Source organism: Eschscholzia californica, unplaced genomic scaffold (assembly GCF_041429995.1).
Source record: "Eschscholzia californica isolate CP2 unplaced genomic scaffold, dmEscCali1.0.p SCAF_4, whole genome shotgun sequence".
NCBI lineage: Eukaryota > Viridiplantae > Streptophyta > Magnoliopsida > Ranunculales > Papaveraceae > Eschscholzia > Eschscholzia californica.
In genome coordinates this window covers 5,283,471-5,306,326 of record NW_028238461.1, presented here as the reverse complement: position 1 = coordinate 5,306,326, position 22,856 = coordinate 5,283,471, and the positions used below count along the sequence as shown (strand labels likewise).

The following is a 22,856-nucleotide window of genomic DNA, read 5'->3' as shown; positions in this document are numbered from 1 at the left end:
ATCATGTATCTATGTTATATTAAATGTAACGACTCTTGGCTCCACATACAAAAAAATTTATACTAAAGATTGATCATGTGAAATTCGAATTTCCGGAATCGATGCACTATAAGTCTCTATAAGTGGGGTGTACGACTCAACATGTAAGTGGCTAAAAAGTGAGTTTTTAAGTAGTAAAGATTTTTACTCCTATAGAGGAAAAACAACAGTCACAGGATGCTCGTCCAAAATCCTGGCGGGGTATGTGGCAGCCTGAGATCTTTCTCTCTAAATCTCAACCCGCCACATACCCCGCCCCGGGATTGGGCCGGTCGGGATTGTGGTCGGGCATTCTTCCATTTTCGGGGAAAAAATCTACTACAAATTAGGGTGATGGTCCCCTTTTAACCAAAAAAATAATCAAAAGGTAATGGGCCAAAAGAAGTTGGAAGGTGGGTGCGATAAATTGACATAGTAGGAACCTCTCTCTCTCTAAAGGCGTTTACGTTTACGTTTTCATTTCCATCTACCTTTTTAATTCAACAACTTCCTTCTGTCTACTTGAATTATTGTTTTACAGGCATAAAATGTATGAACTGGAAACCGTGTACTAGACGAACTGAGTAAGAAACATTAACACCCAACCCCAAGCATGGATTCTGAAACAGAGGAGAAGAAAGGGTTTTGTTCTTCTCAGTCTGTTAATGGAGGTCAAGATGTTTGGAGTTGTGATAATTCCACTTCTTCTACTTCGGTTGATCATCTTGTTATCATGGTTAATGGTATTCTTGGAAGGTATTTTGATTTCTGTGGTTTGGGTTGAGATCAGAATTTACATCCATTTGTTCAAATTGATCAAAACAAATTTTCCTCTTTTCATTTAATCAAATTGACTGAAGAAAAAAAGAACACATTTTATTGAGCTTCTTTGGAAAAAGATGGGGAAGTGTTAATTTGTTTAAAGGGACTAATATTAGGTTAATATTTGTTGCAGTTCCACAGATTGGAAATTTGGGGCAGAGCAATTTGTGAAAATGCTTCCTGATAAAGTGTTTGTTCATTGTAAGGATCAAATTTGTTAATTTGTTTTTTTTACTTCATTTCAGATTTCAAGATTCATTGTTCTTGTAGTTTTGGCGAAAAAAGTGTTGTAATTTTCATGTGGTTGCTATAGTTAGTTTGTTTTTGTTCATAGCTACTTCCTTATTACAACATTATCTTTGATCATACCAAGAAGGGTTTCTAGGGAGTCTGGGTAATTAATGTAGCAAACACACTTATGCTAAAACGTATAGTGTTAATTGTGTGGGAATTTCTTGATTCGGAGCAGCTATGATGCAGTAAGTAGTTGGTACCACAATATATCATAAGGATATACTGATATAGGATATAATATGCTATTTGGTACAATTTTGATACACAGACACCGAACGGGTTGATGCGGACAACAATAGCGAACATATATTGGGCAGACGTCTAGAAATTAAATGAGAAAGTAATGGTCTAGGATTGACTTTATCTTGGTTCTTATTCGCTTAATTACTTTGCAGGTAGTGTTCGGAACGTGTCTAGGCTAACATTAGATGGTGTGGATGTCATGGGTGAGCGTTTATCTGAGGAGGTAGGTTTCATTCAGATTCTTGGTTAAAGGTTCACTTGATTGTTTTTTAGGCTGAGATCTCACAACATCAAATGACTAGTTTGCAACCTTGTTGTTTTGATTCTCTATTTTTGGTTGGCATGGTGTATAAGATTTCAATTTTGCTTGAATGTTTTATTTTGCTGGTAGTAGGAACTAATCGGTCTTTGATGAACCTGTATTTTCGTACTTCTCATTTAGCGTTTGGACTGTTTTAATCTGAAGTTTCTCGATTATTCAAGTAACTAAATCAAATGTCTTAAACAAAGTTACAACCTTGGTTAGCTCAATTCCCTCTCCCCCTCGCCTGTTTTTATGCGGACCAAAAAATCTATGGAAATAGAGTAGCAGTGTCTCTTGCCTTGTATATATGCTTCTATGTATCTGTACTGTAAAAAAATTTCAGAGGAGAGTTCAATTTGGTATGGTTCCCAATGGTTTATCAAATCGATATGCATAAACCCATTTCTCATTTTGAATATTTAACGCAATATATAATCTTAGGTCATAGAGATGATTAAACAAATGCCAGAAGTACGGAGGATTTCTTTCGTTGCACATTCTGTAGGAGGACTAGTGGCAAGATATGCGATTGGAAGATTATATAGACCCCCAAGAAGAGAAAATGCAGATGATGCATCAACGAATGCAAGCGATGAAGATTATAGAGGAACTATATATGGTCTAGAGGCAATGAATTTTATTACCGTTGCTACTCCTCATCTTGGTTCACGGGGTAAAAACCAGGTACCTTTTCATACTTTGTTTCATGCGCAGATTAATGGGTGAAGCTAATCAACTAAATGCTTATAATGTATTTCTTAATCCTTGCTCCACCAAGAGTGTTGAATAACTCACCAAATCCTTTCACATTTTCTTTAGAATTTGCTCTGAAGTTTTTTTTTGTCTCGTTGAACCCAATTGTTTTAAATTTAAGGAATAAACGTATTACTAAAGTAGTACTTACAACAATGCATAAGATAGATACAAAAGTAGGTGTCTTCTTTTGCTTAAATCTTTTGTTCTTTCAGGTTCCATTTCTTTTCGGTGTAACTGCTCTTGAGAAAACTGCATCTTGTGTTATTCACTGGATATTCAGAAGAACTGGCAGACATCTTTTTCTTACTGATGCCGAGAGAGGGGAGTCACCGTTACTTCGTCGAATGGTGGATGATTTTGGTGACCTTAATTTCATGTACTATCCTTTTGGCTCACCTTTTTCAATAGTTAAGTTATCTGAAATGTCATATCGGGTAAGCTAATCATGACATTTAATGTGACTCAATTATGCAGGTCTGCCTTGAGAGCATTCAAACGTCGAGTAATATATTCAAATACTGGATATGATCGTATCCTATATGATTCGTCATCGTTACTTAATTTCTTTGCTAATATTCTATCGGTCCTTTTCATTTCTTTATTTTGTTACCGTAACAATGCTGTTAAGATATTGTTGGATGGAGGACATCATCAATTAGACGTAAAGGGGAATTTCCAGAAGTAATATTTTATCTTGCATCGTGCAGTTTACTGTTTAATTTTTTTTTTTTTTGTATCATTCTCACTGCTGTATCTGGAATTCTTCATTTCTAGTGGAAGGAGTGTCTAGATGAGAAATATCCACACATTGTACATGAAGAACTATGCAAGCCAAATGATTCTGATCAGTCTTTGTCAATATCAGTGGACGGTGACGCCTTTGATATATTAGAAGGTCCGTGCGAATATGTACATGACTAACTTAGGTTTCTCTTTCTGGGTCTTTTTGGTCTCTTTGCATTCATTTTCGTGTAATTTAAGAATGTGATATTTTCATGATGCCATTTGATCTTTTCTTTAGGTTAATTTATGAAGTTGATTATTAGTTTCTTCGGCTTGGGAACTTTATGCAGATGAGATAGTCGCAGGTCTTTCTCGTGTATCTTGGGAGAAAGTACATGTCAGCTTTCATGGTAGCAAACAGAAATTCGCTGCTCACAGTGTCATTCAGGTCTCTCTCTCTTTCTCTTTCTCAAGGATACAAAATCGACTGCATGTTTGCATCAAGGGTCTCGAGTCAACCGTTTCAGTAGCTTTCTTTCCAAATATACCAACTATAGGGGCATAGTGAATTCAATCTTCATAGTCACACCATATACCGTGCAGTTTCTTTCTTCTATTCAGTTTCTTATTTTGGTATACTGTCTTAGGTGGTGTTTTTCTCTTCATTGTCTGAATCGAGTCAATTCAGACCTTGAATCAGATTTCAGATCCAAGATAGAGAAAGAAACACTACCTTACTTGGAACTTTATACATGTATTTACGATCGTATTTCAGAGTTAGTTACAAACTAGCAAAATAATTTGCAGGTGAAATTTTCCTTCATGCAATCCGAAGGTGGAGATGTTATACAACACATGGTTGATCATTTCCTTACTTGAATTCCGGCAACAGGCAGACACGGACGGTCCCGTACTTTAGGCATCTCTGGGTTAGTAGATTTTGTATTAATAGAATCACTTTAGAATTGAGAAGATCAGTGTTTTGCTGATCAGCTTGATTTTGTATTTAATAGAATTAGAATTTTCTAAGATTTTTTAAAATTGCACAAAATGTCATTGTGGGAATGATCCTATATAATAAGTTTCAATGGTACAAAAATGTTAGGGAAACCACTTGTTTGATATTGGGGGGTAATTGCATATCATCGCAAAAATGTTGTTTACGAGTAAGTAAGAACATCTCTATCACTCTTTGAATTTCAAATTCTATGACTTCTATTTATATCTAAAACCATCAGTTATATAACATGAGTTAGAGAAATACTTTAATGGCCATTTACCTCTACTCAGAGCATCTCCAAATTTATCGCGCCTCAACCTACTCAGATTGTTGTGTTAAGTTTGAAAGTTTCGTCTTATAACAAGTAAAATCGATATAAAATTGTATTCACATAAAAATAAGACAAGTACCAAATAACATAATATTTTTTGTATTAGTCTTTTGTATTTCTTTATCTCAATCAATTTTTTTCTTATTGAGCATGACGTTGTCATGAAAGAGTAGTCAGGATTTATATTTTATTTCAACTTTTATCTTAATACAATTTGAGCACCTTCTTCCTTATTTTCTTAAGAATAAACAATTCAATCCCAATACTTGAAAATTAAAGATGTGGAGTCATCAAGGCGTCACAAATACATGAAACTAAGAGAGAGAATGATTCATAGTGGACCAAATTATGTGTCTCATTTTCTAAGGTATTTTGACTATCAATTTTCCATATCCTTTGGGACTTCTGGAAGGGTAGAGAACTTGTAATAATCCTAATTATATTTCTGTGGGAAGGCATTTTTCTATCCTTTAGGACTTTGGGGTGTGATTTTTCTTTCTTCTTTAGATGTCTAATGAAATTTAAAGAAAGATGAATAGTAATAATGTTATTTTGAATGTAATATTAAATTTCTTATCTGAACAATAATTTGGAAAAAAAAAAAGTAATCCTTGAAATAAAAAAGCAAGCTTCTTGTGTATTAAGATGTAACAACCCAAGTTTTAATAGTTCTTATCTAAATTGACTTTGTATTTGCCATCTATATCTAACAAACACATAGTTCATTTCATGATGAAGCCTTTACAAATCTATCTCAAGAGTTTCAATAGTTATTGAGTTTGAAGTTAGGCCTATACTTTTGGCTCCGTACAGTTTCCAAGATAGCTACCTTCATTTTTACTCTTGGGTCATTGTCACTCTTAGCGTCCCAACAGACTAAAGCAATTTGTGGCTCTCGAACTGAACCTGATTCGTGTTAGATTTGTATAACACGGACTCAGACCAATCTTAGAGTCTACGAACAAGACTCAAAAGGTGAAAAAAAGGAGGGGTGCTTATAGATGCACCCTATGGCAAACGATGAAACACCATACGTTGTCTATGGGAAACAGCCGCTAAATCAAGTTCTCTTTTAAGTGAAGGGTGGTCAAATGGATGTTGCAAGACATACTGGTCATGGCAGGGTACAAAGTGGTAGGTCTGCAAAATCATATTTTGTCATCACAAAGTGTCAATCTCACTTCAACACAAACTAAGACCATTTCAATTAACTCGTTCAATTTTCAATAGTTTTCTTTAAGGTGTCAATCTCACTTCAACCCAAAATTTGAGTTTTTTTTTTTATCAAAAGTTTATTTCTTGAATTCATTATTAAAATAGTTTGTGAAGATACTTCATTTTGGTGATATACTTGTAAATACTAGTTTACCCCAAGAAATTAGGAAACTTGAATATGATAGGCAAGGATTTTTTAGTCTTTTCATAGATGCATTTATATGATTTCACATTTAATCTTTCTAAAACTTCTATCTATGTAAAAATTCAAAGAAATACTATCTCCAAAGTAAAATACTACGTACTAGTATTTTCTAGCCAAAATGAGTCAGAGATCCAAAAAGTTGAGGGGAAATAAGCTTCATCCCCAGCCAAAATAAAAAATGAGGGATCAGTCCAAATGTCAGAAAATTCTAATTTTTTTCTTTTCTCTTTCCAGTTCCTTCCTATATTACCCTTTAACCGTACGTAGTGCCTACACCTCCATCTTTTTCTGACTAATTTCATGTCTAATCATGAAAAGTAAATCTGTAGGAAGAAAATTTCTCAACATATTTTGCTTCTTCTTTCTCTCTCAAGAAATTTCTCTCTGATCTTCTTTGTCTCTTTCCCTCTTTAAAATTAATTTGAGATTATAATAGAATCTAAAAGATCTGAGATTGTACATAATCTTTCCTAATAAGAGCATGTCGAAAGATGTGAGATTATAACAAAATCTCTCAAAATCGATTTCTTTCTCTTTTTGCACCATGTTTCCTGATCTTCCTCATCTCTTTCTCTCTCTAAAAATTTAAAAATTTCTAATCTTATTCTTCATCTCTTCCTCTCTCTAAAAGATTAGGAATTTCTAATCTCCTTCTTCATTTATTTCTCTCTCTAAAAGATTAAGAACTTCTGGGACATATTTCATGTTCTTCATCTCTTTAAAAGATTAAAAATTTCTGATCTTCTTCTTCATTTATTTCTCTCTCTAAAAGATTAAAAATTTATGGCGTATGAATGTTCAGTTGTTATCTGTACTGTGTGTTAGTTTGTGTACAATACATGACAAAATTTCTAATACGTTGTTAGACGGTCAGTAAAATATTATGTGTACAGTACATTACAAAATGTAGAGTACATTTCTCAGTTCCCGCTATACTACCAAGTTCCTGCTACCTGTGTTTGTGCATTGGACACACTAGATTCTTTCTCGGGGAATATTGAAATGTAATGTGTACAAAAATATTTACTATACATTGATAAGTTTTAGATATCATTTTTCATTACATATCTTTCGTCGTGCTCTTATTAAGAAGGATTGTGTACAATACATATTTGTATTTTCTGTACATTTTAAAATGTACATTAGACCATGAAAGCTTTTACAGAAAGTTCCCCCCTTTACATAGTCTTCAAATCGACCAATGTTATCTTTAGTCGAAGTTGTAATACTTTGTACCAAAACAAAGTTATCATTCAATCCAATACAACATATTTGTATTTACTGTACATTTTAAAATTTACAGTACTATTTGTATTGGTCGTACATTTTAAAATGTACATTAGGCCATGAAAGGTCTTACAGAAAGTTCTCCGCCTCACATAGTCCTCAAATCGACAATGTTATCTTTAGTCGAAGTTGTAATACTTTATACCAAAACAAAGTTATCATTCATCCCAATACTACATATTTGTATTTATTGTACCTTTTAAAATTTACGGCCAGTAAAGTATTATGTGTATAGTACAGTGCATGACAAAATTTACAATAAGTTGTTAGATGGTTAGTAAAGTATTATGTGTATAGTACATTACAAAACGTATAGTACACTCTTCAGTTCCCGTTATACTATCAAGTTCCTATTACCTGTGTCTGTGCACTGGACACACTACAATTTAAAGATGATGAATATTTCTCTTAAAGATGTACAACTCTATACCTTAACAAAGTTATCATGGAAACCCTATAATCCAGTTCACACGTGTGAAGACTTCATCACCGGTATACGCAAACCTCGACCAATGTTATCTTTAGTCGAAGTTGTACAACTCTATACCTTAACAAAGTTATCATGGAAGAATATTGTATATATTGTTATTTCCTATACATTATAAAATTTACAGTAAATAAATGTTTATCCTGTACATTTTAAAACGTAAGCTAGACCATGAAAGGTTTCACAAACAGTTCTCCCTTCACATAGTCTTCAAATCGATTAATGCTATTTTTAGTCGAAGTTATACAACTATGTATCTTAACAAAGGTATCATGGAAGTCTATAATACATATTGTTATTTTCTGTACATTATAAAATTTACAGTACATAATTGTATGTCCTGTACATTTTAAGATGTAAGCTTGACCATGAAAGGTTTCACAGATAGTTTTCCCTTCACAAAGTCTTCAAATCGATTAATGTTATCATTAGTTGAAGTTGTACGACTCTGTACCTTAACAAATTTATCATGAAAGTCTATAATACATATTGTTATTTCATGTACATTATAAAATTTACAGTACATAATTGTATTTCATGTACATTATAAAATTTACAGTGCATAATTGTAAGTCATTTTTCTTCTAGCTTGGTCCCCCCCAAATTTTTCTTTCTACGAACAACCACCTAATGTGGGGTGCAAACTTCTATATGGAGTACATTTGAAAATGTATTGTAGATTTTCCAATGTGTTGTACATTTCAAAATGTGGAGTACATTAGAAAATGCACTTTTCAAAATGTGAGTTGCAAACTTCTATGTGGAGTACATATGAAAATGTATTGTACATTTTCGAACATAATGTACATTTGCGAATGTACTACACACAAATTTACTAATGTACTCCACATTTGCGAATGTACTGTACACACATTTGCGAATGTTCTGCACATTTGCGAATGTACTGTACACACATTTGCGAATGTTCTGCACATTTGCGAATGTACAACACATTTGGGAATTTACTGTACATTTACAAATGTACACTGTTAACGCTTTATAAACTAAGTCAGGATATGTATCATATTTCAAATTTCGCACAATAACCTACTATTTAAGTTTCACCAAAGCATATTGTTCCAAAACATACATTCGTTTATAGTACATTATAGGTGTGTTAGTACATGAGCAAAAATACATTAAATAAAAAGTGGTACTAAGCGAATATATAAACTTAATACAACACCACCATTTAAGACACTTCATCTTGAATTCTCTTTCTCCATCCCTCTTGAGACTCATTCATATCATGTAAGTCAAACTGTTGTTGTGTTCTTTGGCTTAGTCACGATAGCGGTAGTGGACTCCTCATGTGCTTACTGTAAAAGAGGAACATTCAGTGGTAAATACATCTCTAATAGCACCATCCAATGAATTATGTACAGGGAATACTGAAGGGATTTACACCCTTCTACTAGTGTTTATAGCGGAAATATGACATCTAATGTCTACACTAGTATTCCCAGGATCACATGCAAAATTAGTAATTAATCTAATGGAGATAGTAGATTACCTTAATCGCTTTTCCCTCGAACTAGTTGAATTGATTGAAGAAGACCAAGAGCTTCAAGTGTAGCTCCTCTACTTGGGACACGAGCAATCAATTTGATCTCCCACCTTGTTGTATAGCTAGCACACCAATGGTGGTTGGATAGAAGAACACCTTCTTCTTTGACTAGATTGATAGTAATGGGAATTAGCTCACTTTCTCCTCTCTACTTGATGTGGTAGAGTAAGAAAGCTTAGAGAGAAATTCCACACCTTATTCTCTGCCCTAAGAGTGTTTATATAGAACCCTAATAAGAATCCACCTCCTTTTAGGTTTCCTAAAACACCCTTTAGAATAAGATTTAGGGAAATAGTCGAAAATAGCAACTATTGGTATTTTCTCAATTCCCTAAGGATATGACGTCCAAACCCAGCCAAAATTGGCAGATTTAATTTTCATAACATAAGGAAACGTCCATCCAAAAATCAGCCCAATCCGGGCCCTAAAAGTGCCCGAATCGGCCTAGGCCCAAAAACCCTGTTTTTGGCCTTTTTGTACTATCTTTGCCTAATTCCTTTTTAGGCCTATGAGATATGTTTATGGGACACTCCCATGATTATATCTCACTCCCACTAGTCATATCCTAGATCAATTTGTCACTCTTATGTGTAACCCGTTGTAGGATCCGATCGAAGTTAGCCGCGAATTACTTCGTAATTCGACGATCGTAGTTGGTCTCTAGCTACAACTCTACGATCCCTAAATCAATCGGACTTGATGATCTTCCACATTAATTGTCCTAGCCGACATATTGCTCTCATTGCCATCTTGGTCGAAGGACATCTCCTTCAACTCCTTCAGACTCCCACTTGGACTTAGAACAAGTGCAATGCCTCGATTCCCGTGTCAATTTAGTATCCCATCTGATACGTCACGTCATTCAGACTTTCTTGATATCCGAGTACAACTGTAAAAGACAAACGATTAACTTTTAATCTGTTTGAGCGCGGCCACGCATTTTCAGTTGCTACTCATCAAGTGGCCTTGAGACACTTTGTACCTAATGTGATTAGGGTGACGCAATCCATTCTTGCGCTCCCACTTAACTTCATGTCTATCCTGTCCTTCCCAGTATCCGCCTTTATAACCTCCTTTTACGGCGCGGCGTTTAACGGAACCAAAGTCGGGCATTCCTTACATAAGATGAGTGGAGCACTCATGTTTTGAGGAATCTCTCCAATTGTCTTTATGAGAAGTATTGACGTTCATCACGAGTGATGTACTTCTCATTTGAGGGTTATCCAGTGTATAAACCTTTTACACACTCACGTAGTCGAATAGAATATACTATTCCTATAGCCCATGAAACTGCGCTATCCCATCGACTCCCGTGCTAGTCTTCGTGAGTCATTGTTGTCCATGCAATGACCTGGACCAGGGATTCGATAATAAATATTCCAAGTTCACTTAATAGGGTTTCATTCATCAGATCACGTATCTGACAAACCTATTCGGAATGTTTTATCATCAATGGACTGTCGTTTAAATACTAAACCAAATTTAGACGACTTGTGAAATAACTCTATTATTTTTGATAACGAGAGTTGTAAATCTGAGCCTCTTCCGTAAAACTCTTTTTACCCACTCAGTTTTACTCGTCGAGGTTTAAAATTATACCTCATGCCTTAGACTGTGTATGAATCTCATACTATGTCTTAGGTGACAGTTCAGTTTGACTACCGTGGTAGCCGGTTTTAAACTTTGCTAATTATCAATTAATTTGAAGACGGTTATCTTCAACCTTGATAATTTCTAGTAACTTTTACTAGAGTTAAGGCTTTTAATTCTTTATGTAGTATTTGCAACAGTTCCCGGCTTAAACACTTTTAGCCTACTTTCCTTCCATGTCTGAAAGTTTGCTACGATGACATGTTCAATTTTGTACTACTTCATCCTTTAGCCTTCTAGGATGTACTAAGTAGTGTTTCGGTTTTCCAATCCGAATTCGGATGTTTAAATGCTAATCATGTCCAACATGATTGACTTTATGTTTTCGAACATAAATGTCTCTCTCATGCGTGCTAGCTCATCGGTGTCTTTTCAGACTCCGATTTTTGCAACGCCCTCTGTCATGAGTTTTTTGGTCGAAATTCTTTTAGACTTTCCGAGTCTTAGGTTTTCTGTTTCGGATCTCAAGCATCTCAACGTACTGAGTCTCTCTAATCCTATCATCCTTTTGATCTATGCCTATAGATCTTCAGATGCCCAAAATGGCATTTTATCCTTTTGTGTGTGGTCCTTTATTGAGTCAGTTCGTTACTGTTATACAACACCTTATGTCGTACTCAATCTTTTGTATGTACTCTGCATACGGACCCGGAAGGTTTGTTTCTCCCACTTACCTTCTTGAAACTCGTGATTCAAGATTTTCTTCATTCCTCAGGAATCAAACTTCTTTGATTGCCTTTTGAATCGAAGATTCTAACTCTTGCGTGCTTTTAATCCGTTGATAGATTTTTGAAGCATGCATGTGGACATAACTTGATTGGAAGAATCTTTATTCTTCTTGTCTCGTTTCGGGAAACATGAATGTTTCCATCCTTCTCAGTTTTCTATTTTGGAAAACCAATTTAGGTCTTCTGTTGACTTAAATTATCAAGCTTCATGTCTTGACGAGATATGGATTCCACGATGATTTTGGCTTCTAGCCAAAATCTAGAGTCAGTTTCCGTTTCTGCGCAGGTCTTTTATCTCTTCAGAAATAACCTTTATTTTCTGAGTCTTTGAGATTTGACCTTTTAGGGCTTTTGAACAACAATTTGGAATTTTCTCAACTACTTTGAGATATTCCTTTAGAGACACTTTCACTCGCTTTGAGAGTTCTCCTGCGAATGACATTCGCTTTTGTGCGGTGGGTTTACAAGATCATATCTTTAACCTTTCCTTTTCCGAGGAGCCGCAGTTTGTTGCTCTTGGTCGAATTTAATCGTCTTGTACAAGTTTCGTGATTGTTCTTCATGACCCTTCATGATTTTTCTCATGATCGAATTAAATCGACTTGTACTTTTCTCCCACTTATTCTTGTAATAATTAGTGCTAATTATTAGAAGAATACTATCATGAGCAACAAACACTTTTTTCTCTTGATTGGTTATGGAAGAAGCCCAAATTTCTTTCAAAAAGAAATTGCGTCAGACTTTAGCTAATTTTGTAATGCTTTTACAAGCTTAGCTGTTAGACGGACTTTGGTAAATGTGAAAACAATCGTTTATAGAATATGTCCCAAAATATTCGGAAGACTGGCTTAAACCCATCTTTGATCGAATTATGCATAGCAATGTTCGATTACTCCCACTGAATCCACCATCCCTCAGATGTGTTCCATGGAGCGAGTTGGGAAACATTTTCTCAACTCCTTTGATGGTTATTTAGTATTTGACTCAAGTTTTTATCACTCCAATCTAATCGGATGACTTAAACTCTCTTGTCAAAATGATTCTTTTACTTCGGTTTGTACTTTGTTTGAACCTTTCAAACATTCCGACTTATACTTTATGATTTGTACGTTTCCATACTTCATGAAGTTGTCAGAGTACGTATTTGAAGTTTCTCTCGTTAGCTTCTGCAAGTAAACTTATAGGTCTGCATAACACTGTATGAGTCCTAATAGATTACCAGTCTCTATGTCTTTTGAAAAAGGGTGACTTTGTCAATTCAGTCCTTAAGACCTAATTGACAATGCTGAAGTTTAATGAGTTTGAATCTCTTGATTTTAGCCATTATCAATGTTAACCTTCAGTTAATTTTACCACTGGTTTAAAACATCATATGTTTCTAGAAGAACAAAATAATCACTATTAAGTTTTAAGCTAGATCAGTGTCTAAAAGAAGACTGTGATCCCTTTCAGCATCCCTAGCATTACTGCTTCTGCTCCCTCTTGGATCTTTACTTCTTTTAGTCAAGTATGTAATTCCCTTAAGCTCCCACTGAGCCGCTCATCTGGTCTTAAATACCTGATGAAGGAATTTTACGATACTTGTTTTTAACTTTGTTAGCAAGGATACGGAACCGGAATTCATAATTCCATTCCTTTTGTCCTCCAGGTGCTAAAGGTAGTTTCCTTTAAAATGGTCTAGCCATTGTTTTAGAAACATTCACAGTAATGAGGAATACTCTTGATCATGTACTCGGCAACTGCTTTTCTTTGATCAAATGTTTGTCTCACTTGACTGATCCTTTTGCCCTTTTGAATCTCAAGATCTTTTAGATTCTTTGTACCAAATCTCAAGAACCTTTCTTAGACTGGATATTCCCGTATGTTCTGCTCAGTTTGTTTGTAACAACCTGAGTGACTCATCTAAGGTCTTTATCAATCTTTGTTCAATCGATATTGAATTGGGTGATAGATGTATTCTGTTGTCTTCCCTTAGGATGACTTTCAGATTGCCTTGGAGGTCTCATACCTCTCCATTTATGACTTCTGTAGGAATTTCTTCCTTAGTTTGTCTTAATGGTTATGCTAGCATTCATTACTCTTCCAAAGAGAATGTTATACGATTGCTTGCAAATGGCTTTTGACCTTCTCTTGTATGAGTCAACATTGGGATTGGGTATTCTAGTGACCTTCCTTTTGAATCTGAGAACTATTCTCAGATTCATTCTTCCACTCTAGGAAGTGGATCAGCACCTCCCTTAGGTGTGATTCAATGTTGAAATCGTTTGTGTCATCTTTGAACTACATAACAGAAATGGCAAAGTTTTAAAACTCGTTATCGTTTTTGAAAAACTTAGTTTTCCCACATTATTCAATAAAAATCGTCCCCGATTGAATAAGTGATTCCAAGACCCCAGTTCTTCGGAGTAAAGCGGACGAAGGCCCTACCCTTTGACTCCGTCGTTCCGGGTGAGTGAACTACTTCACTGATCATACCTTATGACTCTTGGTTGATAGATTTCATTAATGAATGACTAATCTATCCTTTTGCCTCGAGTATCCAACACTCTCTTGCTGATCTCGTTGAGTAGAACCATTTAGACATGTAGGCCTCTTCTATAGACCTACCCGCATTGTCCCAAGGTAGAGGAGGTACTCTGCGAAGGCCGACCCACCTTCCTCGAACAAGGGCGCAACGAGTGTCTTAATCTGGATAGGCGATTACTCAAGATTACGTTTTGGGGACTTTTACGCTAGCCTGGCGTTTGTTATAGTGAACTATTTAGCCTAACTAACATCCACGACATAAAGCGTAAAAAGTAAGTAAATGTGCGCGAGAAAGTAAATCAAGCAGACATGGATCCTAGTATGGCCCCCTAACCTAGAAGATCTAATCTCCTTTGGTTTTCTTCTTGTTTCGCCTTTCGGTTCGTCTTAGATCGCCATCTTTGAACCTCCATTGATTTCTCCCACTCGCCTTTGGATTTCATCCTCGAGTTTCTTCAATGGACTCATAGACCCTAAACTCTAATTACAAGACTCTAACGATTCGCAGATCGTATAAACTTGAAATTAAAATTAATTACAAAGCATGCACCCATCCGTGCTTAAAACAAGAATAAAGAAATAAATCTATGGCCATACTAGTTTCCCGCATTCACATCACATGCAATCATATAATATATCAAGGCTAACAATTATATATGCATGATTATCTTGGGAGATACTTTTGTTGACATCACATGTCACATTACGGACCTTAAGTCTAAATTCGAAGAATTCAACTAATGGTGCGTTCCGGTTTTATCTTTTATGATTTCTAAAATCATCTTTAAGAAAAAACTCCGTTTCGGGTTCTGAAAGCCCGGGTCAATTTCGGAAAAATATTGGTTCGATTCTTAATGATTTCATAAATCAATTTAAAGAGAAATCCGTTTTGGGCCCTTGGATGGCCCGGATTGATTTTGGAATTATTTGGTTGGAATCGGAAGAAATTTTGGCAAAAACTCCCACTCGAATGATGGTCCCTTTTCGTGGTCCGAAAAGCCTCGGAAAAGCCCGGGACAAGTCCTAGACAAGTCCCGGCCCAAGCCCAAAAAGGACTCGGACAAGGTCCGGGCATAGCACGGCCCATAGGGCCGGCATGTCCTGGCCGAGGCCTACCAAGGCCTGGTCTCGTCCTGGCCCGGAGCCAGGACGCTAGTCCATGCACCGGACGCGTCCTAGACGTGTCTGGTGCTGGACCGGACCAGCACTAGGTGTCTCGGACTAGTCCGAGACACCCAGAACCTCCCAGACGCGTCTCCAAGACGCGTCTGGTCGAGTGCTCTGGACGCGTCCTAGACGCGTCCAGGAAGCTCCCTCCGCAGCTGCTGGTCGCGTCTCCAAGACGCGTCCCAACAGCTGCTCTGGACGCGTCTTCAAGACGCGTCCAGAAGCTTCTGTCGCAGCTGCTGGTCGCGTCCTAGACGCGTCTCAGCAGCTGCTCTGGACGCGTCCAGAGGACGCATCCAGGAGCTTCCTGGCCGGACACTAGGGTTTTTCAAAACCCTAGTTTCCAAAAAAAAATTTTTTTTTTTGTTGTGCAAATCTTATTTGCTAACTTCCAATTTTAAAACTTTTCTAAATTTTGAAATCTTTTAGAACACTTCTAAAATTTTTTACAAAACTTGTAGAAACTTTTAAAATTTCCAAATTTTGTTTTGAGAGTTTCCTAAAACTCAAAACACTTCTTTTAGAACACTTCTAAAATTCCAAAAGTTTCCAAAACTTAAAAACAACTCTTAATCAAACCAATTTTGGATCAAAGTCTAGGTTTTCGAAATTTTTCAAAGAACAATTTTGAAATCTATTTGAAAAATTCTTGAATCCCATTCAAAATCAATCAAATTCTTATGTTTAAAACTCTTTTAAACATAACTATCAACTTAATCAAGCATGGATTAGTCCGAAATTCAATCTAATTAAGGTTTTTAAAACACTTTTAATCATCAATTTGATTCTCAATTTGAAATTCATTGAATCCCATTCAATATTATCAAATTGTGAGTTTAAATAATTTTAAAACACTTTTAAAATACTTTTACAAACTCAATTTATCAAACTATCAATCATATCTAATATGAACTAGTTCGATTCTTAGCAAAAATTAGTTCATTGCAAGAGGCTCTGACGCCACTGAAGGGATTTACACCCTTCTACTAGTGTTTATAGCGGAAATATGACATCTAATGTCTACACTAGTATTCCCAGGATCACATGCAAAACTAGTAATTAATCTAATGGAGATAGTAGATTACCTTAATCGTTTTTCCCTCGAACTAGTTGAATTGATTGAAGAAGACCAAGAGCTTCAAGTGTAGCTCCTCTACTTGGGACACGAGCAATCAATTTGATCTCCCACCTTGTTGTATAGCTAGCACACCAATGGTGGTTGGATAGAAGAACACCTTCTTCTTTGACTAGATTGATAGTAATGGGAATTAGCTCACTTTCTCCTCTCTACTTGATGTGGTAGAGTAAGAAAGCTTAGAGAGAAATTCCACACCTTATTCTCTGCCCTAAGAGTGTTTATATAGAACCCTAATAAGAATCCACTTCCTTTTAGGTTTCCTAAAACACCCTTTAGAATAAGATTTAGGGAAATAGTCGAAAATAGCAACTATTGGTATTTTCTCAATTCCCTAAGGAGATGACGTCCAAACCCAGCCAAAATTGGCAGATTTAATGTTCATAACATAAGAAAACGTCCCTCCAAAAATCAGCCCAATCCGAGCCCTAAAAGTGCCCGAATCGGCCTAGGCCCAAAAACCCTGTTTTTGGCCTTTTTGTACTATCTTTGCCTAATTCCTTTTTAGGCCTATGAGATATGTTTATGGGACACTCCCATGATTATATCTCACTCCCACTAGTCATATCCTAGATCAATTTGTCACTCTTATGTGTAACCCGTTGTAGGATCCGATCGAAGTTAGCCGCGAATTACTTCGTAATTCGACGATCGTAGTTGGTCTCTAGCTACAACTCTACGATCCCTAAATCAATCGGACTTGATGATCTTCCACATCAATTGTCCTAGTCGACATATTGCTCGCATTGCCATCTTGGTCGAAGGACATCTCCTTCAACTCCTTCAAATACAACAAAGACTAACACACATTCATTTACATTTCAAATATAGCATACACAGAAATACTTTCCAAGAACAAACATGTGTACAGAGAACAAAACCTTGTAAAATCTTTGTCAGTGAACAAATTATGTACGAGGAACAAACTGCCTACAATACAATAGTTAGAAGAACTTACCTAGAACACAATAGCATACTCATAATTATACCCGGGAACAAATATGTGTAGAAGGAACAAATTAGTGGTCAGGAACAAACACGTGTATAGGGAACTAAATTGATGGTCAGGAACAAACATGTGTACAGGGAACTAAACCTTGTACAACCATGTTCAGAGAACAAACTATGTACAGGGAACAAAAATATGTACTGGAAACTGCCTAGAATATAATAGTTAAGCATAAATTGCCTAGAACACGATAGCATACTCAGAATATTTGAGACAGTTCATCTTCAATTCTCTTTCTCTATCCCTCTTGAGACTCATTCATATCATGTTAGTCATACTGTTTCTTATTCTTTGGCTTAGTCACAATAGAGGTAGTTGACTCCATTTATATACTGTAAATTTATTTATTAGAGGTAAATAATATTATATACTGTAATCGAAATATAATCTTAGTAAGTGGGTATGTATACAGGAAACTATTTATCGGGAAGTAAACAGTTTACAGTTCAGGAAACTATGTACCGAAAAGATCATACCAAAAAGTTTTGTCGGATTTAGGTTTCCCTGGTAAAAATAAAACATAAATTTTTTGTCAGATTTAGGGTTCTTAAATAAAATGAAAGAAGAAATCTTTTTCAGATTTAGGGTTCTTAAACGAACTAAACTGGAAATTTTCTAAGTTTTAGGGTTCTTAAATAAAAATCAAACACAAAGTTTCTTCGATTTAGGGTTTTGAAATAAAAATCAACCGGGAAAGATTCTCAAATCAAACGAGAAAGTTAATATGGTTTTGGTTATGTTGATGAGAGAGAAGGAGAAACCCATTTTTAACAGACTCAAAACCCCATCTAGAAGTTTCTTCCCCAAATCAGCAAAAGATTTTCTTTTTCGATTATGAAGAAAAACAAAAAGAAGATGTTTAAGATCTAAGTGGATACTTATAGTTTTGAGTGTTTCTTCCACAAATCCAAGTAGCATTGAAGGAGATTAACTTCTTTGAAGTTTTTTTGAGCTTCTACTGTTGCAGTAATGAAAGTCAAAAAAGATGTGGGAAGAAGAAAGGTTTTTGGAGAGAGAAAAAATCAACTGGTGAAGAGATGTGGGAAGAAGGAAAATGGTTTTCCAAAACTGAGCAGCGTGGGTAGAAATTAATGGAGATGGGACGGTTGCTTTAAGGGGTCTTGGTATATTTCAATGGCATTTCCGTGATTACTGGAAAAATCAAGGTTGTTTTTTATTTTCGATTTGAAAGCATGGCGCCATGGACCTGCAGCGTATTGTTTCTCTGACGTGGGCTGGGTTCTTATACTTGGGCCAATTTTGGGCGTTTTGCCCAACTCCTCCATTGACATCCCCATGTCTCTCTGCCTGAATCGTAGGTCGCACGTTGTCCGAATTTAATGTGCTCTTCTGTTTGATCTGAGAGAACCCCTTGAAGACCCTTGATGCTTTGGATTGTGATTGATGAAATCAAGAAGTTTAGATTTATATATACTGGAGTAGTACTTAATTGTTAATCCACTTGCCCTATTAGGTCGGTGGACTTTCTTACCTAGTTGAAAATAAAAAAATCATTATAAATAAAATAAAAATTTCCAGAATGTGAAAAGTTGGGGTCAAGACTTCTCTTGGATTAAGAAGTTTAGATTTATATATACTGGAGTAGTACTTAACAATTGACTTTGTTGAAATAAACCTTATTTTTCAAGTAATCCACTTGCCCTATTAGGTCGTTGGACTTTCTTACCTAGTTGAAAATAAAAAAAATCATTATAAATAAAATAAAAATTTCCAGAATGTGAAAAGTTGGGGTCAAGACTTCTCTTGGATTAATAGATGTGCTGAAATCTTCTCCAAATTCACCTAGACAGCTAATTAATCTCCATTCATGGGGATCAAGAACTCTACCAAATCAAACCTGCTCTTTTAATTTATATATGTAGAAGAAGAAGAACAAGTAAACCTTTTAAAATTCCTATAAGTTCAAACCAAACGTGGGTCCGATACAAGCACGAATTCAATTTTATCGATACATTTTTACGTATATATCTCAATTGAAGATAGGAAAAGAGAAAGTTATTAACAAAATATGGGTGAATTCAGAATGAGATGGCAAGAAATGAGTGTAATAGCAACAATGATGGCATTCACATTTCTTCTAGTTTTGGTTTTCGTTTCTGTTTCGATAGATGGAAACCTTATAGACAATGCTAAATCATTAAGATTGGAAGGAAGTGTAGAAAACAGTGAATTGAATTATTACTTTCTTCATATTAGAAATTTCTTATGGAAATCAGGTCAATCTACGAGTTACGAACACGTTTGGCCGGTGAGTTAGTACTTCAACTATAGCGAATTCTTCATGAGAATGATCTTATATTTTATGCATGTACTAAAAGCTTATGAGTTTTGTGTTGCAGGAAATGAAAGTTGGATGGCGGATGATAGTTGGAACGATTGTCGGTTTCTTTGGAGCTGCATTAGGGAGTGGAGGAGGAGTTGGTGGGGGCGGAATTTTCGTTCCCATGCTTACTCTCATCGTTGGGTTTGATCCAAAATCATCAGCTCCAATTTCTAAATGTAAGAAGTACATAAAAGATTAATTATTATACAAGTTCTTCATGTGTCAAAATTGAATCAAATCATCTAAATTCGTGTTTTTAGACTTTGGAGTTGATTAAATGCGATCGGACGGAGTTTTTTTTTAACTCTTTCATATTGTTTTTGGGATATATAGGCATGATTGTAGCTACAGCTTTGTCAACTGTTTACTACAACCTAAAGAGAAAGCATCCAACACTTGACATGCCTATTATTGATTACAACTTGGTAGTTCTCGTTCAACCAATGCTTATGCTCGGTATTAGTATCGGAGTAGGTTTCAACATGATCTTCCCTGACTGGATGGTTACTGTTCTCCTTATTATATTTTTCCTAGGTAAACTTAACAACATGACTTTCATGTTTTTTAGCTTTGTATTGGACTTGACATAACTTGTTGACTAGTTTTCGGTGGTTTATTTTGCGTAAAGGGACGTCAATGGTAGCGTTCTTCAAAGCCATAAGGACATGGAAAAAAGAAACCGAGTTAAAAAGGGTAAAAGACTTAGATAGATGTCTCTTGTTCGTGTTCAAAGTTATCTTGTGTATTCTCCTTCTAGTTTTGAATCTTGTGTTGTTGATTTCAGGAGGGTGTTAAATGCTTGGAGTCAAGTGGTGAGTTGAACAATTTGGTTTCTCAAAAATTTCCTTAAGAGTGCAAAAAAAAGGACAAATAATGACATTGTTATTCATTAGGATAGCTATTGGATTGCTTAAAATTGATTTATACTATGTTTTCCCTTGTTTTTTTTAGGTAACGACGGCGAGGGAGTGGGTTATAGGCCTCTACCCAGTTGTCCAAGGGAGGTTCAAGAAGAAAGGAATTTATCTGAAGCAGAGGTTACTATGTCAACTAGTTTTGACTTTCATCTCCTCTCAAAATGGATTACTAGCTAACCTCTTTCATCTTTTAGGTACCTATAATTAAGAATGTTCCATGGAAGGCGCTTATTCTAGTTGTTTCCGTCTGGGTTGCGTTCCTTGCAATACAGATTACTAAGGTTCGTCTTTCGTAAGAATTAAGATCTTATTAGGGTTTTCTCACATATGTATTGTAATACTCCCACTTGGCTTGGGGACAGAGTCTTCGCTTAGCTATAGGTGTGAACTAACCAAGCGAATTAGTAAGTGTTGAGACATGCATCCAGTTGGGCTCATGGAGTCTTTACCATGAAAGAAACTTGTATTCATTGGGCTTGGGCATGGTCCGTAAGCATACGGAAATAACGGCGTTTGTTGGAACCTAAGTCGCCATATGTATGGGTGCTATGTGCTAACTAATGTAATACTTGCTTTTATGTGTTCCTTGCAGATTTATATGCCAACCTGTTCCACAATATATTGGGTCTTGAACTTACTACAGGTATGTTGTGTTTTGCCTTCATAGCCTGAATTCATTACACCACTGCCTCTGAAACCTAAATTTGAAGCATCTCGACTGTAAAATGAATTAAATTTGCGGGCATCGTTTATTTACTTTTCTTTGTCCATATGGGACTATTCTCCATTTCCGTGTTACAGATCCCCATCTCTCTGGGAGTGACTCTGTATCAAGCAGTTAGCTTACACACGGGAAAGAAGGTGGTTGCTTGTTTTGGAGAAGGGGGTGGAATGATTAGAGCTCATCAATTAGCTCTGTTCTCGTTCTTTGGTTTACTGGCCGGAACGATTGGCGGCATGCTAGGTCTAGCCGGAGGCTTTCTTTTAGGTCCTCTCTTTTTGGAGCTCGGCATCCCTCCAGAGGTGCGCATAATTTTTTTTCATGTTTCCCGAGGTTTTCCTTTTCGCAAACTCCGGAAGATATTAACCAGGATTTGCACAAATCTGTCTAGTAATCTTGTGTTAGCGACAGTTTTCTATAAAACAGTGGCTTAAAGAATTTAACCAACTGGTTACTTTGTGAGGTTTAATTTGGAAACGGTCGATGCAGGTCGCTAGCGCTACAACCACTTTTGCTATCACATTCTCTGCATCCATGTCGGTCGTAGAATATTACCTTTTACATCGTTTTCCAGTACCCTACGGTAAGTAATGTCACATTTTGTCTGTTCTATTTCAAGTTGTTTTTTATGTGTCTGCGCGCGTGTGTTCTAACTCTATATGTTCTATTGCAGCCTTGTATTTTGTAGTTGTGGCGACAATTGCTGCATTGGTAGGGCAACGAGTAGTAAGAAAGATGATTACTGCATTAGGAAGGGCATCTATCATTATATTCATCTTGGCCTTCATAAACTTTACAAGCGCTATCACACTCGGTAAGTACCATTTAGGTATAAGTAAATATCTAAGGTTCCTCGCATTTATAGTTTTAAGAAAGGATTACTACTTCAAAGTGCTAACCTGTCTTCAACCGATATTTTGTTTTACAGGTGGAGTGGGCATCATAAACATGATTAGAATGATCGAGCGCCACGAATATATGGGATTTGAGAACTTGTGCAAATTTGGTGGTAGATAAGGGTTTCTTTCGTCGTCCTCCCTGCTCTCACTGTCTCAAGTATGTTGTATGCGGTCCCAAAAACAACCAAATATTAAGCTTGTGCTTTGTTGCAATTTTTTGTTCACCAGTAAACATTTTAATGAGTTTTAGCTGAATGTACCAATTCCCAAAAAGGAAGAAATAGATGGCGATTCATTTTCCATTTGATTCGATCTTTTTTATTCATGATTTGTTTTCCACCAAGGTCTATACTCTATACTGTGTAGGAGATTTGAATACTTGTCTGCATTTATATTTACAGTAAAATCAGACTTTAAAACAAGTCTTCTCATATTTTAGCATGTTTTTATACATAAACTTGTTTTAAGATCTAACTCAATTAGAAGGGTAAAAGCATACAAATATACA

General features: G+C 36.0%; 2 protein-coding genes across 8 annotated transcripts; both read left to right on the top strand.

Annotated features, from left to right (window-relative positions):
• The first annotated feature begins 416 nt into the window (after positions 1 to 416).
• On the top strand, positions 417 to 4,406 carry LOC147541913 (lipid droplet phospholipase 1-like). Of its 5 annotated transcripts, XR_015223095.1 has the most exons (12): positions 417 to 453; positions 560 to 774; positions 974 to 1,041; positions 1,530 to 1,600; positions 2,123 to 2,365; positions 2,650 to 2,813; positions 2,912 to 2,967; positions 3,066 to 3,118; positions 3,212 to 3,332; positions 3,511 to 3,608; positions 3,968 to 4,093; positions 4,154 to 4,406. XR_015223095.1 is itself a non-coding variant. In XM_086632559.1 (10 exons), exons 1-10 carry the CDS (start codon positions 632 to 634, stop codon positions 4,037 to 4,039), a joined length of 1,089 nt encoding a protein of 362 aa, XP_086488685.1. In that variant the 5' UTR covers positions 474 to 631; the 3' UTR covers positions 4,040 to 4,232. The 5 variants fall into 5 exon arrangements, 1 of the variants encoding a protein (XP_086488685.1); XR_015223096.1 differs by lacking the exon at positions 417 to 453 and having other exon boundaries at positions 474 to 774; positions 3,968 to 4,089; positions 4,266 to 4,406; XR_015223094.1 differs by lacking the exon at positions 417 to 453 and having other exon boundaries at positions 474 to 774.
• On the top strand, positions 4,225 to 22,650 carry LOC147541912 (sulfite exporter TauE/SafE family protein 3-like). 3 transcript variants are annotated; one of them, XM_086632558.1, is made up of 12 exons: positions 4,225 to 4,326; positions 19,828 to 19,987; positions 20,145 to 20,345; positions 20,440 to 20,504; positions 20,596 to 20,623; positions 20,763 to 20,848; positions 20,923 to 21,009; positions 21,321 to 21,371; positions 21,530 to 21,751; positions 21,939 to 22,032; positions 22,123 to 22,263; positions 22,378 to 22,650. In XM_086632558.1, exons 1-12 carry the CDS (start codon positions 4,225 to 4,227, stop codon positions 22,464 to 22,466), a joined length of 1,326 nt encoding a protein of 441 aa, XP_086488684.1. In that variant the 3' UTR covers positions 22,467 to 22,650. The 3 variants fall into 3 exon arrangements, with proteins under 3 accessions (XP_086488684.1, XP_086488683.1, XP_086488682.1); XM_086632557.1 differs by lacking the exon at positions 4,225 to 4,326 and adding an exon at positions 19,403 to 19,736; XM_086632556.1 differs by lacking the exon at positions 4,225 to 4,326 and adding an exon at positions 19,403 to 19,736 and having other exon boundaries at positions 22,123 to 22,650.
• Positions 22,651 to 22,856: the final 206 nt, after the last annotated feature.

Coding starts and splice junctions, on each gene's coding strand:
- LOC147541913 (XM_086632559.1), top strand. CDS start 632: ATGGATTCTGAAACAGAGGAGAAGAAAGGGTTTTGTTCTTCTCAGTCT. Junction 1,601..2,122: donor GTGAGCGTTTATCTGAGGAG/GTAGGTTTCATT, acceptor ATATAATCTTAG/GTCATAGAGATGATTAAACA. Junction 2,366..2,649: donor GTTCACGGGGTAAAAACCAG/GTACCTTTTCAT, acceptor TTGTTCTTTCAG/GTTCCATTTCTTTTCGGTGT.
- LOC147541912 (XM_086632556.1), top strand. CDS start 19,497: ATGGGTGAATTCAGAATGAGATGGCAAGAAATGAGTGTAATAGCAACA. Junction 19,988..20,144: donor ATCAGCTCCAATTTCTAAAT/GTAAGAAGTACA, acceptor TGGGATATATAG/GCATGATTGTAGCTACAGCT. Junction 20,346..20,439: donor CCTTATTATATTTTTCCTAG/GTAAACTTAACA, acceptor TTTTGCGTAAAG/GGACGTCAATGGTAGCGTTC.